Here is a 14,109-nt window from a genome sequence, read left to right as displayed (position 1 = left end):
TTAATACGACCGATCAGTGGAAGCCTAGACAGGACCAGGCGGGTCTACCCTGGGGGGAATGAAATAAGAAAGGGACCTTCCGCTTCCTTCCCCTCCCCCCCAATCCAAGCAGCCGGGGGGAGGGAGCGATCCCCAGTCTCCCCTAGCCCCCGGCAAGCAGGTAGGTGTGTGGGTGCAGACAGGGTGTCTCTCCAGCCTGCAGAGCTGTGGGGTGCGTGCATTGATTGGCTCGCCAATTGCATGGTGCGGATGAAGCAGAGGGAGGTGGGATGGGGAGGGGGGTCGGAAAGGAGCCCGCGTTCCCCAGTCCCCCCTGAGCTCTGCCCCCCTAGATCGGGACTCCACCAGGGAGGAGCAAATCCCCCAATCCCTGGCGCTGCTGAGTCCAGGACATCTGGGGAGGGAGCTGAGCCCAGCAGGGTTGCCCCAATGCCACCAGCTCTGGGGATGCATGAGAGGAGGGGGTCTATGCAGGGTCCCCCCAACCCAGCCAGTTCTGGGCGTGCATGGGGGAAGGGGAGTGTGCAGGATCCCCCCCAACCCAACCAGCTCTGGTGGTGCATTGGGGTGAGGGGTGTGTGCCGGGTCCCCCCAGTTCCACCAGCTCTTGGGGTGCATGAGGGAGGGGTGTGTGCAGGGTGCCCCCAACCCAGATAGCCCTGGGGGTGTATGGAGGGGGTTCTGTTCAGGGTCCCCCCAGTTCCGCCAGCTCTGGGGATGCACAGTGAGAGGGGGCAGGGTTCCGCCCACCAACCCAGCCCCATATTTTGGGTGGTTTGCAGGTGACAGTTGGTGGGACGGAGAGCGGTGTAGATGGACTACCCCAGAGGACTGTGGGAGGCACGGAGGCGGCACCCCAATCCTGCAACCCAAGAGGAGGACCAGGAGCCCCACATGCTACAAGGTAGAGCTCAGAGTTTGGGGGGGGGTGTCTCCCCAGCAGGGGGTGCTCTCCTTGAGGCGGAGGGGCTCTAGTGGGGAGCCCAGGACTGAAAGGGAGGGTTGGTTTCCCCGGGGTCTCCTAAACAACTCGCTCTTCTCCCTCAGATCTCACACGCCCCCAGGGGTCTCTGCCTAGCTCGGAGAGACGTGAGCGGCAGCGGGGCAGGGCTGACCTGCCCTGGGAGCCTGGCGTCCAGGTGGGTCGTGGGGCTGGCCGGGTTCCTGAGAAGATGAGACTGGTCTAGGTTCTGGTCTCAGTGACCCCAGTGGATATCTGCTGTGGGTCTGATCTGGGGCAGGAGTGAGCAGATGGGATACCAGGCTAGATGGGCCCCTGCATCTGATCTGGGGCGGCAGGGATGGGCAAGATACTAGATGGATGTTGCTAGGAAGTGAGGCTTCTGGGATAGTCCCACAATGCACTGGGGCATGTGGGGGGGCCCCTGCTGGGATATTCCCACAATGCACTGGTGCACACAACTCTGGGCCACATGAAGGTGTCTGCCCAGATAGTCCCAGAATGCACTTCGGCAGTAGCCAGCTCCACCCCTCAGAGAGCAGGGGTGTGGCCGCGGCGCCCAGTGGGGTCCCTTGCGGTTGCAGGCGCCAGTAACATTCGAAGAGGTGGCCGTGTATTTCACCGAGGAGGAGTGGCGTCTTCTGGATGAAGGGCAGAGGCGGCTCTACAGGGATGTCATGCTGGAGAACTACACCAACGTCAGCTTCCTGGGTGAGGGGCCGCTTCCCCTCGGGGACAGGAGCTGGGAAAGACAGTCCCCGACTCTAACCACTAGACCCCACTTCCCTCCCAGAGCTGGGGATAGAACCCAGGCATCCTGGCTCCCCGCCCCCCTGCTCTAACCACAAGACCCCACTCCCCTCCTAGAGCTGGGGATAGAACCCAGGAATCCTGGCTTCCAGACAAGCCCTATCACTCTATTGTTTTACCCTGTAATAAGTATTTCACCAATGGAATGATCTATCTGTCTACACCCATTTCTATCTATCTATCCCCATACACCTCCCTCCCTCTCTCTAATACCCTTGGCCGATCTCTTTCTATTAACACGTCCCCCAGCAGAGGCAACTCAGGCCCCTCCGGGAGCTGAATTCCCATCTCTGTTTTCCTAGTCCCTCTGGTCTGGTCTGGAGTCTCACTTGACCTTATCCCCCCGCTGGCAGGGTTCCCGGTCCCCAAACTGGCCGTGATCGCCCGGATGGAGCGAGGGGAGGCGCCGTGCATCCCGGATCTCCAGGGCTCTGAGGGGAGGGAGATCCCAGGTGAGGAGATCGGGGAGTGAAGGGGAAGGTTTGCCTCGTCTCGCTGAGTATCGCCCCCAGCAGGTGCCCTGGCCTCACGGCAGGAGCCCTTCCCTCCCACAGCCTTTGAGGGCTCAGCTGGGTCATTGAGGCAGAACCAGTCCCTCTGCTCCCCTCTGGGGGAGGTTCGGGAGCTTGGTTCCTGCCCATTGGGTTTTCTACTCCATCACCAACCCCTTTGCTGCCCCCTCTGTCCGCGGCACAGGGAACGAGCCCCGGCTTGAGGCTCTTTCTCCCCCCCTAGCAGGTGCCAGGACGGCGAGTGAGAATCCTCGGCAGAGAGTGGATCTGCGCGGCACATTCCCCTGGACATCCCAAGAGGACATATCCCAGAATCCTTCGGGAACAGATCAGTGCAGGGTGTTCCCACAGAGATCCCAAGAGGACGTATCCCAAAATCCTTTAGGAGCGGATCTGCACGGGCCGTTTTCAGGGCGATCCAAAGAGGACATATCCCAGCATCCCTTGAGAGGGGATCCACACAGGCCGTCCTCTACCCTGCAGCCCAGAGGGGCCCGTCCAGGGGCAGGAGCGGGGGGCCGGCTGGGGCTGCCCGGGGCCTCCCGACGCGGGGAGCGGCCCACCATCTGCGGCGAGTGTGGGAAGGGCTTCCTGCAAAACTCAGACCTGGTGAAGCACCTTCGCACGCACACGGGCGAGCGGCCCTACAAGTGCGCCCAGTGCGGGAAAAGCTTCACCCAGAGCTCGGCCCTGACCCAGCATCACCGCACCCACACGGGCGAGCGCCCCTACCCCTGCCCCCAGTGCGGGAAGTGCTTCACCGAGAGCTCCACCCTGGCCCAGCACCGGCGCGTCCACACCGGCGAACGGCCCTACCGCTGCCACCAATGCGGCAAGGCCTTCAGCCTCAGCTCCACCCTGAAGAAGCACCAGCGCACCCACACCGGCGAGCGGCCCTACATGTGCGAGGCATGCGGGAAGAGCTTCGGGGAGAGCTCCCACCTGGCCAACCACCAGCGCGTCCACACCGGGGAGCGGCCCTACCGGTGCAAGGAGTGCGGCCGGGGCTTCAACCACACCTCCACCCTCTTCAAGCACCAGCGCACCCACACCGGCGAGCGGCCCTACCGCTGCGGGGACTGCGGCAAGGCCTTCAGCTGGACCACGGCCCTCAAGCAGCACCAGCGGATCCACACGGGCGCCAAGCCGTACCAGTGCGGGGAGTGCGGCAAGACCTTCAGCTGGAGCTCCACCCTCAACCAGCACCGGCAGGTGCACTCTGGGGAAAAGCCCCATGTCTGCCCCGAGTGCGGCCGCGCCTTCGCCCGCAGCTCCCACCTGGCGCAGCACCGGCTGGTGCACTCCGGGGAGAAGCCATTCAAATGCGGGCAGTGCCAGCGGAGCTTCATCCAGAATGCCCACCTGGTGTCCCACCGCCGGCTGCACGCTGCCCCCGCCGGGCCGCCCCACGGCATGGAGGAGGGCCCTGGAGACCATGGCCTGGTTCAGTTCCCGCCCTGAGCCCACTGCTCGCCAGCCCTGGCTTGGGGGCGCCTGTGTGCACACCCTGGGATAAGTTAGAACAGCTTCAGAGCTGCTGCTGGCGCTCTGGCCACGCCCTCTTACCCAGGCCCGCCCCCTCAGATGTCCCTCCCTCTCAGGCCCCACCTGAGATGCCCTGCCCACCTAGGCCCTGCCCCCTGAGACGCCCTCACCAGGCTCCACCCTTGACATGCCACTCCTACCCAGGCCTCGCCCCCTAAAATACTCTGAAATGCACCCTCCTGCCTAAGCCCCACCCCCTGAATCCCCTACCCTCCCAAACACCACCTCCTATGATGCCCCCTCCCTCCCAAGTCCCACACCTGACCACCTCCTCCTCCTAGGCCCTGGCTCCAACAGGCCCCCTGCTCTAGCCCTTCCCTTCCAGATCCTGCGCCGATAGCCCCCTCTTTACCAGTCCCCGCCCACTGACACGCCCACTGTTCTGCCCCTCCCTCTTAATCCCCGCCTCCTGACAGGCCCCTCCTCCAAATCCCCCCTCACCACGCCCACTGCTCCACCCCATAGCTCCCAAGCCCCGCCCCTAAGCTGTCCCTTCCCACCCAGGCCCTGCTCCGGACACTGGAAAACATTACAGAGACCGTTTGATTCTATTTTAAGGGTGGGATCTTAGGTCCCAGCATATTAGCACCTTCTCAAACGCTGAAGCACTGACATGGGGAACACAGATTTGATAACGGGGTCGTCTGGTAAAGATCTAACCGGATCTGACGGCTGGAAGTTGAAGCTTGACCCATTCAGACTGGAAATAAGGTGAGAGGAATTAACCATTGAAACGACTTCCCGAGGGTCATGGTGGATTCTCCGTCACTGGCCATGTTTAAATCACGGTTGGGTATTTTTTTAAAAGGCTAAATGATCCCAGCGGTGCCTTCATGGCCTTCGTGAATTGATAGACCCCAGTCAAGATAAATCAATTGTATGTTAGCATGTATTAAACCGATCGCGTTAAAGTCTATGTTGTTTCTCAGCTTGTCTAAAATCAAGCAAAATGTGTTACTTGTCTACATTTGCGGGAAGGATGGACTTTTTTTTGTTTCCATGCCAATTCAGAAAAAAATTTAAAAATCGTTTTGCAGTGACCAGAAAATTAATTTCCCCCCCAACTTTTCAGAGAATCAAAACGCCGGAAAAGAAAATCATTTCGGGTCAAACAACATATTTTGTTTGACCCAAAATGAAACATTTGGGGCATTATTTAAGATTTTTGTCTTTTAAAAAAAATAATAATAAAAGGACAGAAAATTTAGAATTGAAAATTCATTTTGAATCAAAAAATCAAAACATTTGGGTTTTTTTGGCATTTGTTGCGGGGTTTTTTTTCCCTTCCCAAAACAAGTTGGTGAAACTGATGCAAATCTTCAGTTTTCACACACAAAAAGTTTCAGTCAAAACTTTTCACAAAACTCTAGATACAGACTTAAATTCCAGTGTAGCATCTGAGATCAGTGGTTTTCAAACTGTGGGTCGCGACCCAGTACTGGAATGGAAGGCACTGGGTCGCAGCGGCTCTGGTCAGCACCACCAACCGGGCCATTAAAAGTCCCGCAGGCCGTACTGCCCGGCTAAGGCAGGCGAGTCCCTACCTGTTCTGACACTGCGCTGTGCCCTGAAAGCAGCCAGCAGCAGGTCCGGCTCCTAGGCAGGGGGGCCATGGGGCTCCGTGTGCTGCCCCTGCTCCGAGCACCGGCTCTGCACTCCCATTGGCTGGGAACCAGCCTTAGATCCAGGTGCTAACTCTTTCTATTTGGGTATAAGAGAACTGATCTGGGTTTAGTTTATGGCATTTGGGAAGAAGTTTAAGCTAAATGGAAAAGTCTACTCCTATACTGGGATAAGAGTGCCTTCCCGGGAGTTATTCTGGATAACTCTACTGGGGTAACTGGTACCACTTTCCGATACAGACAGAGCACTACGTTTGGGGAAACTATAGACTGGCAGAATCAAAGAATTTCATTTTTCCTCTTTTGATGGTGCTGTTGTTTTTCCAAAGTGAGAGGAAGTTTAGAAAAGTTAGAGTGGGGGAAAAGGAAATGAGAAGGGGAGGGAAAGAATTGAAGAAGTGCAAGGAAAGAATGCAGAAAAAGGTTTTGTAAAACAGTGACAAGGAAAAAAAAGAAAAATTTGTTTGGGCTGAAAATGATTGAAATTTTTGAATGAAAAAGAGAGGAAAAATACAAAAAAAAACCCCAACTTCTTAAAAAAAAATTGCACATAAATAATCCAAAAAAATTTTGCTTTGGAAAGGAAAATGATGACGTTTTGGAGGGTTTTTTGTTTTTTTTAAAAAAGGAAAATTCCCCCCAAATCAAATTTTTTTCCTGCCAAAAGTTTTGTAAAAGATTTTAAAGACAAACATGATGCCGTGTTGGAATTAGAAGAACTTTGAAATTCTGGAATAAGACAATGAGGAAAACCCCAAAATATTAAAAACAAACAAAGTAAAAAGGTTTGGGAAAATTTTTAAAGAAAATGAAATGGTTTTGGAAGGAAAATAATGTTCAATTTTCGAATGAAATGAAAAACTGGGGAGGGGGAAAGATACCTGGACATCATTCATTTGTTGCAATCAGTAGCAAAAAAAAAACAGAAATAGAAAAACACTCAAATTGCATTTTTTCTAACAACAAAAACAGTTTTGCAATACCTTTAAAAAAGAGAGAGAAATTGTTGGTTGGAGAATGAAAATAGTGTTGACATTTGGGGGGGGGGGAAACTGAGGAAAAACTCCCCCAAATCAGAACTTCCCACCCCCAAAAAATATTTCACAAAACATTATTTTAAAAAATGAAAAATGACTGGTTTGGGAATGAAACTGCTGGTGACGTTTTTCAATAAAAAAGCGAGGAAAACCTCCCCAAATCAGAATTTCCCCCAAAAAATATTTCGCTAAACAGTTTTGAAAAATGATTGCTTTTCGAATGAAAATGACGTTGACATATTGCAATAAAAGACGAGGACAAACGCCCCAAATCGGAGGTGCTCCAATATTTTGCCAAACATTTTTTACAAAACGGTCGGTTTGGGATTGAAAGCAACGTCGTTTTCAAGCCAAAATGTCAACGTTCCTCAACTTGCGACAGCAGCGTCGTTTCAGAGCAGAACAAAGTTGTCCGCCATCTCGGGCAGTCCCTTGGACTCGGAGAATGAACTTCTCCAGCCTAAACTGAAGACCTGGCATCTGTAAGAGGCGTCGTAACCGCCTCATACGTGGCGTGAGAATGGGACACACATGGACCTGTGGGTTACAGCTGAACCAGAGACAAATGGCTACCTTTGATACCCACAGCACCTGGTGGAAATACCCCCAGGAGATGGACAGTGGACATCTGATAATTGGCTCAGATCCTTTTGGGGAAGAGACTTTTTTGGTTCTGTGTTTGTACAGCACCTTGCACATTGGGGTCCTGAGCCATACCTGGGGCAGCAGGACACACATAATCAATTACACTAATTCCACCAAGGATTGGAATGGGGAAATCCCCAATCAGAAACAAACCTAGTTCATCAAAACCTCCTTTCGGTATCTGAAGGAATTTCTTGGGGTTTTTGATTGTTGATGGGGATGGCGGAGATGGATAATCCAGATTCCCTTCGGGTGGGGCTGGGCCTGGCTCTGTCGCCACCAGCGGCTCTGTGGCCCATACACACCAGCCAAGAGGCAGGGTGGCCAAGTGGATAGAGCACTGGGCCTCAGGTTGCCTCGGTTCTGTTCCTGGCTCTGCCCCTCTCTGTGCCTCAGTGTCTCTCTCTGTAAAAATTGGGCTAATCACCCTGAGCTACTGTTGTAGACTGCTTCACGCTCTACAGATGGAAAGTGCTAGTGAAAGGCAAAGTATCATTCTAATGCGGCATGGGAGCTGGAGGAGAAGGGGAAAGGTTCTGAGGGATGTCAAGGCATTGGAGGGAGGGTTTTTCCTCTCTGTGTGAGAGAGACACAAATGGGTGATGTCCCCAGCTGGTGTCAATTGGACGTAGCTCCACTGGAGTCAATGGGGCCAGATCCCCAGCTGGTGGGAATGAAGTAAACAGATCTATGCTCATTGACACCAGGTGGGGATCTAGATCACTGGAGTCAGATTCTGCGGAGATGGGACCAAAGGGAGAGCAATTTACTGTAGAGCTATGAATTAGCCTGACCAAGGAACTTCTGGAGTCCCACCAGGCCAGATTCTATGTTTCTCCACCCCCTTGCCGCCACTTCAGTGGGCTCCCTACACTGGTCTCTGGTTACCCTTTCCAGTTCCCACTGAGAAGCAACACAGCACTGAAAATCTTTGAGCTGCCAGGTACATCTGTTGGCGTCTGTCTACACAATAAATCTCTTTCCCTAGTCACCTGTTGTCTGTCTTGTTCAGTCTCTGGTCCACGCTGAACTTGGCCGGATCCGAAAGGAAATGCCTTGGGACCATCAAAAGGCACCTCTTTGACTCCAGGGCTCTTCCCCCGCCCAAGATCCCGATGGGAAAAATGGAAGTGTGGGAGCTTTACAAATACAGGCCGCCAGACTCTTTCATCCTGGAAAGGGTGCAGCCAGTTCAAGAGCAGGGTGGCTACCAGCCTCCTCTCTGGTAACAGCCTCAGCGGCGTTGTCTGCAGAGGCACAGTCCAGCTTCAGTGGGGAATGTGGAACTTCTTAGAAAGACAATTGGGCCATGGCTATGCTACCACTTACGTCGGCAAAACGTATGCCGCTCAGGAGTGTGCAAAAACCATCCCCCAAGAGACCTAAGTTTCGCTAGCATCAGTAGTAGCGTGCCCAGCCCTCTGTTGGCAGGAGAGCTTGCTCCCGTCGGCATAGAGCGGCTACACGAGCGATCTCGCACCGATGCAGCTGCGTTGGTACAGCTGTGCCACGGTAAGGTCTTTAGTGTAGACATAGCCTTAGTAATTCCAGGATTGGGGATGTCTCGGACCCAAGGGGGGAACATAGAAGCATGGAGCTGGGACTCCTGGGTTCTACTGCCAGCTCTGGGAGAGGAGTGGGGTCTAGTGGGTTAGAGCAGAGGGGGCTGGGAGCCAGGACTCCTGGGTTCTCTCCCCAGCTCTGGGAGGGGAGTGGGGTCTAGTGGGTTAGAGGAGTGGGGGCTGGGAGCCAGGACTTGTGGGTTCTAGCCCCCGCTCTTCCAGAGACGCCCTGTGTGACTTTGAGTAAGTCATTACTTTCCTTTGTGCCTTAGTTTCCCCATCTGAAAAACGGGGCCTGTCTCTCCCTGTGTGTCTGTGCAGCATCTGGCACAAGGGGGGCCCTGCTATCAGTCTGCACCCGGCATGACCAGGAGGACCCTGCTCTCAACTGCGTTCTGGGCAGCACCTGGCACACCGGGGGCCCGATCTCAGCTGGGGGCTTTAGATACTACCGTAATACACGTAATACAAAAACTAAATTCCGTCTCCACTGCCCCGAGACCTCTGGGACTATTTCCTGGCCACACATCACTTTGCTCCTGACCCTGCTCGAAGGCATCTCTCTGGGCAGGGGACTGGCCGGCTCAGAGGGGTGGGGAATGGGACAAGGGGTCTTTCCCCGCTAGGGGGCGCTGGGTCCGATCCTGCCCCAGGGCTGGGGACTGGCTGGCTCAGGGGAATGGGACCCAGGGCCTCTCAGGGCCCGACATATCCCACTGCTGCCACCACGTGGTGGGCCGCAGCTCACAGCTGCTGCAGTGAATGCGTTCAAAGGAGACGGCTCCACCTCCTGGGCTTCTCGGCCAGGAAGGACGAGGGGACAGGAGAGCAAAGGGACCTTCCTGTTCCCAGCTCCTCGAGCCCGCCCCTTCGCCCCAGCCTCTGGGCTCGGCGGCGGGGTCCCTGGGCCCCCGGGGCCGGATCGGGCTCCCCTGGGGTGGGGAAAATCGCCCCCCGCGCTGGTGAGTCGGGCCTCCTGGGATCCAGGGAGGGAATCGCCGCCCAGCCCGCTCCGGGGGCGCACAGGGAAGGGGGTGGTGCAGGGTCCCCCCCCCGGCCCAGCCAGCTCTGGGGGTGCACGGGGAGGTGTGTGTGTGGGGGGGTGCATCTGAGCCCATTGGCTGCAATGGGGGATTTTCCTGGGCGTGAACTGGTGGGGAATGCACTAGGATCGGGGTTCCCACAAGGCAGGTTTTTGGTGGCCAGCTCTGAACATTTGTCCTAAAAGACTTATTAACTTTAGGAGAAACAAATACGGCTGCACATAGGCATGTCCACATCGTTGTCATTTATTTATGTAGGGTTTGGTTTTGTTTGGTTGGTTTTTGCAGACTCAATAATCAAAACAACGCACAGTTGTCTCTATTCTTTACTGGACCTTAACAGAATAACATGCAAAGCGCCGGATTTGCGTTTCTGTCTTTTGGTGGTTGTTCCTTTTGCTTTTGGGTTGTCCGTTGTGTCCCCCAGATCTGCTAGCGAGTAAGTCTGCGGCTGTGAAAAGGGATAGTTTGTGTGTTTGTTAATATCTTTTTGCACAGCAGAAGACTTGCTAGCTAGCTGGGAGGCAGTGAAAAGTGTGATTAACAAAACGTACAAATATCCCCGAACCCAAATATCACCTTTCACAGCAGATTTACTCAGCCCCGGCAAGCCGGGGACCAATTAAGCCTTGGAAGGGAGGCAGTGGGGGCCAGGTGATTGGGTGGATGGGTGAGGGGCCGGAGGAGGCAGTGGGTACCAGGGATGATGGGGTGGATGGGTGAGGGGCCGGGGAAGGCAGTGGGTACCAGGGGTGATGGGGTGGATGGGTGAGGGGCCGGGGGAGGCAGGGGGTACCAGGGGTGATGGGGTGGATGGGTGAGGGGCCGGGGGAGGCAGGGGGTACCAGGGGTGATGGGGTGGATGGGTGAGGGGCCGGGGGAGGCAGTGGGTACCAGGGGTGATGGGGTGGATGGGTGAGGGGCCGGGGGAGGCAGTGGGTACCAGGGGTGATGGGGTGGATGGGTGAGGGGCCGGGGGAGGCAGCGGGGGCCAGGAGTGATGGGGTGGATGGCTGAGGGGCCGAGGGAGGCAGCGGGGGCCAGGGGTGATGGGGTGGATGGGTGAGGGGCCGGGGGAGGCAGGGGGCACCAGGGGTGATGGGGTGGATGGCTGAGGGGCCGGGGGAGGCAGGGGGGGCCCGGGGTGACGGGGTGGATGGGTGAGGGGCCGGGGGAGGCAGTGGGGGCCAGGGGTGGAGAGCCAGAAGCCCCAGGCTGAAGCTGGAAGCCTGGGCCCCACTGTCCTAGGAAGGCGGGGAACTCACACCAGCTGTCTGCTCCTCTGGTGTTTGTGGCTCCAGAAGAGGGCAGGGCCCAATCCCTCCTGGAGGGGTGCTGCTTTGCCCCCCTCCCTCCCCGTCACCGCCCAGGGGGCTATGCCTGGAAGAACAGCCCCTGATGGCCGCTGAGAAACGCTGCGCTAAGATGCCCTTCAGCGTAAATTACTATAGCGAAGATTGCACTGTAGGGCGGAGCTAGGGTGGAGGTGGAGCCCACGGTTGAGGTAGCAGGGGGCTTGCCCCAGGCTCTGCCTCCCGCCCCAGAGACACTCAGCCCCGCAGCGCCTGTTAGATTGAGCCCTCTTTGCTCTGGTTCGGTGTTGACAGGTTCTTTTGGGTTGTCCTCAGGTTGGCGTTGGCCTATGGATGACCCCCAGAGCTGGGAGGCGGTGAGCGTCAAGGTGGAGGGAGAAGAGCCGAGTGTCACTGGGGAAGCCCAGCAGGGTGTACTGGCTCTGAGCCCCTACCCCGGGGCTGCACGCCCACTGGGCGGGGCTCTGAAAGAGGAGCCGCAGTTCCAGCAGGGAATGGGTAAGAAACTGGGGATGTGCGGGGCGGTCTTCTATAGGGGGAGGGCTCTAGAGCAGACCCCTGTGCTCAGATTGGATTTTGGGGCAGGACTGGTCAGGGACAGGGATTTTGGGTACCCCCTTTGCTGCATCCCCAACCTTCTCAGCCCCAGTTCAGAAAGCCCGTCCGGGTTCTCTCTCTCTGTCCCAGCAGGTGATGGTGAAAGCCTGGGATGGGATCCGGCGCAGAAAGATCTGGAGAAGGCTGAACTGCACCACCTCTTATCGATGGCAAACGTCCCCCAAGTAGAGCTGGGTGGGGCGCTGTCTGGAAGACCTGAAGGAATCCTTCCCCAAGCGGATCTGCTTAGGACGGTTTCTGGAGGCTCTGAAAGAGACGTTCCCCAACTGGATCTGTGTGAGATGTTCTCTGGAGAATCCGATGGGGATGTTCCCCATATCGATCTGTGTGGGGTAACGTCAGCAGGCTCTGCAGGGGACGTTCCCCAGGTGGATCTGCATGGGATGCCCTCAGGAGGATCTGAAGAGGATGTTCCCCAAGCGGATCTGCGGGGGACGTTCTCTGGAGGGTGGGAAGGGGTGGACATGCAGCAGCAGGGGGACCCTCCAGTGAGGAGCCAGGGGAAGCCAGCCCAGCATGGCAGCCTCCCTGCACTGGCCCCGGAGAAACCTTACAAGTGCTCGGTGTGCGATAAAAGCTTTGGGCAGAGCTCCCACCTCATCCAACACCAAGTGTCGCATACGGGCGAAAAGCCTTATAAATGTCCCGAGTGTGGCAAAGGCTTCACCTGGAGCTCAGCGCTGGCCCAGCACCGGCGCATCCACCGCGGCGAGAGACCTTTCGTCTGCCCGGACTGCGGCAAAAGCTTCAGCCAGAGCTCCAACCTGAGCACCCACCGGCGCACCCACACGGGCGAGAAGCCGTTCGTCTGCCCGGACTGCGGGCGCGGCTTCAGCCAGAACTCCAACCTGGCAGCCCACCGGCGCACCCACACCGGCGAGCGCCACTACCGCTGCTACGACTGCGGGCGGGGCTTCCTGGAGCGGGCGGCGCTGGCCGAGCATCAGCAGGGCCATGTCGGGCATCGGCCCTATACCTGCGGGCAGTGCGGCAAAGCCTTTGGGCAGAGCGCCAAGCTGGCCCAGCACCAGCGCATCCACACCGGCGAGCGTCCCTTCCGGTGCGAGGAGTGCGGCAAAGGCTTCAATGATGGCTCTTACTTAGTCAAGCACCGGCGAGTCCACACCGGCGAAAAGCGCTACCGCTGCCCAGTGTGCGGCAAAACCTTCAGCCAGACCTCTAACCTCATCACCCACCAGACCACCCATACCGGAGAAAAGCCTTTCCGGTGTGCGGACTGCGGGCGTAGCTTCATCCGCCGGGCTCACCTGGCTGCCCACCGGCGCACTCACACCGGCGAGCGGCCGTACCAGTGCACCCAGTGCGGGAGGTGCTTCTCCCAGCGCTCCACCTATGCCCAGCACCGCCGCACCCACACCGGCGAGCGGCCTTACCGCTGCCCCGACTGCGGCCGGGGATTCAGCCAGAACTCCAACCTGGCGGCTCACCGGCGCATCCACACCGGCGAACGGCCCTACCAGTGTGGCCAGTGTGGCCGGCGCTTTGTCCAGAGCTCTGCCTTTACCCAGCACCAGAAGACCCACAAGAAGGGGCAGGACTAGGGAGGGATGCGGGGGGCCGGCCTGGGAACAGCTGTGGCTCACAGGAAGCTGTGCCACTAGGCAGGTCTTGCTCACAGGAAGTCGCCCCACTAGGACACGGTCTGGCTTATAGAAAGTGGATCCATCTAATGAGCCTCACTCACAGGAAGTTGTCCCACTGGGTAGGACATCTCTGACAGGAAGTCACCCCCTCTAGCATGGGTCTTGCCCACAGGAATTTGCACCCCTGAGGTGGGCTCACTTTCAGGAAGTCACGCCCCCATGCAGGTCTCTCTGACAGGAAGTTGCCCCCCTGTAGGGTGGGTCTTGCTCACAGGAAATCACACACCCCCTTTGTATCATGCTCAAAGGAAGTCGCCCCCTGTAGAGTGGGTCTTGTCCACAGGAAGTTGCATCCCCAGGTAGGTCTTGCTCACAGGAAGTCGCCCCCTGTAGGGCAAGTCTCTCTGAGAGGGAGTTGCCTGGCTATATGAGTCTTATATATAAGGGTGAGTCCTGCTCACAGGAAGTTGCTCCTGGAGGACAAGGTCTTTCCACAGGAAGTTGCCCCTCAAAGTGGGTCTCACAGGAAGTTGCCCGCTTTGGGCAAGGTCTGGGCCATGGAAAGCCACGCCCTCCTGTAGGCCCTTGTGCTCCATTTGATGTGTGTTGGGGCACTGCCGAGGCCTAATGGGAACCATCTCACCTTGCCACCATCACCCCATCCTTAGCTATGTCACTAACCTGTGGCTAACTTGCCACATGGTCGGATGAGAATTTTAGGGTGACCAGATGTTCCAATTTTATAGGGACAGTCCCGATTTTTGGGTCTTTTTCTTATATAGGCTCCTATTACCCCCCACCCCCGTCCCGATTTTTCACACTTGTCTGGTCATCCTA

At 56.9% G+C, this 14,109-nt stretch overlaps 1 protein-coding gene across 1 annotated transcript in view; it reads left to right on the top strand.

Moving 5' to 3' along the window:
* Positions 1-82: 82 nt before the first annotated feature.
* The window catches only part of LOC128835542 (zinc finger protein 420-like), a 30,976-nt gene continuing 16,949 nt past the window's right edge, over positions 83-14,109 (top strand). The window contains exons 1-7 of the mRNA XM_054025073.1: positions 83-160; positions 783-904; positions 1,048-1,139; positions 1,546-1,672; positions 2,125-2,223; positions 2,507-3,678; positions 12,214-13,220. Of these exons, the coding sequence (XP_053881048.1) occupies positions 814-904; positions 1,048-1,139; positions 1,546-1,672; positions 2,125-2,223; positions 2,507-3,678; positions 12,214-13,220 (2,588 nt within the window). The 5' untranslated portion in view covers positions 83-160; positions 783-813. The remainder of the gene's footprint in view (positions 161-782; positions 905-1,047; positions 1,140-1,545; positions 1,673-2,124; positions 2,224-2,506; positions 3,679-12,213; positions 13,221-14,109) is intronic.

Source organism: Malaclemys terrapin, chromosome 4 (genome assembly GCF_027887155.1).
Source record: "Malaclemys terrapin pileata isolate rMalTer1 chromosome 4, rMalTer1.hap1, whole genome shotgun sequence".
Classification (NCBI taxonomy): Eukaryota; Metazoa; Chordata; order Testudines; family Emydidae; genus Malaclemys; species Malaclemys terrapin.
The sequence above is the reverse complement of the archived record's forward strand: the minus strand, read 5'-3'. Positions and strand labels throughout refer to the sequence as shown.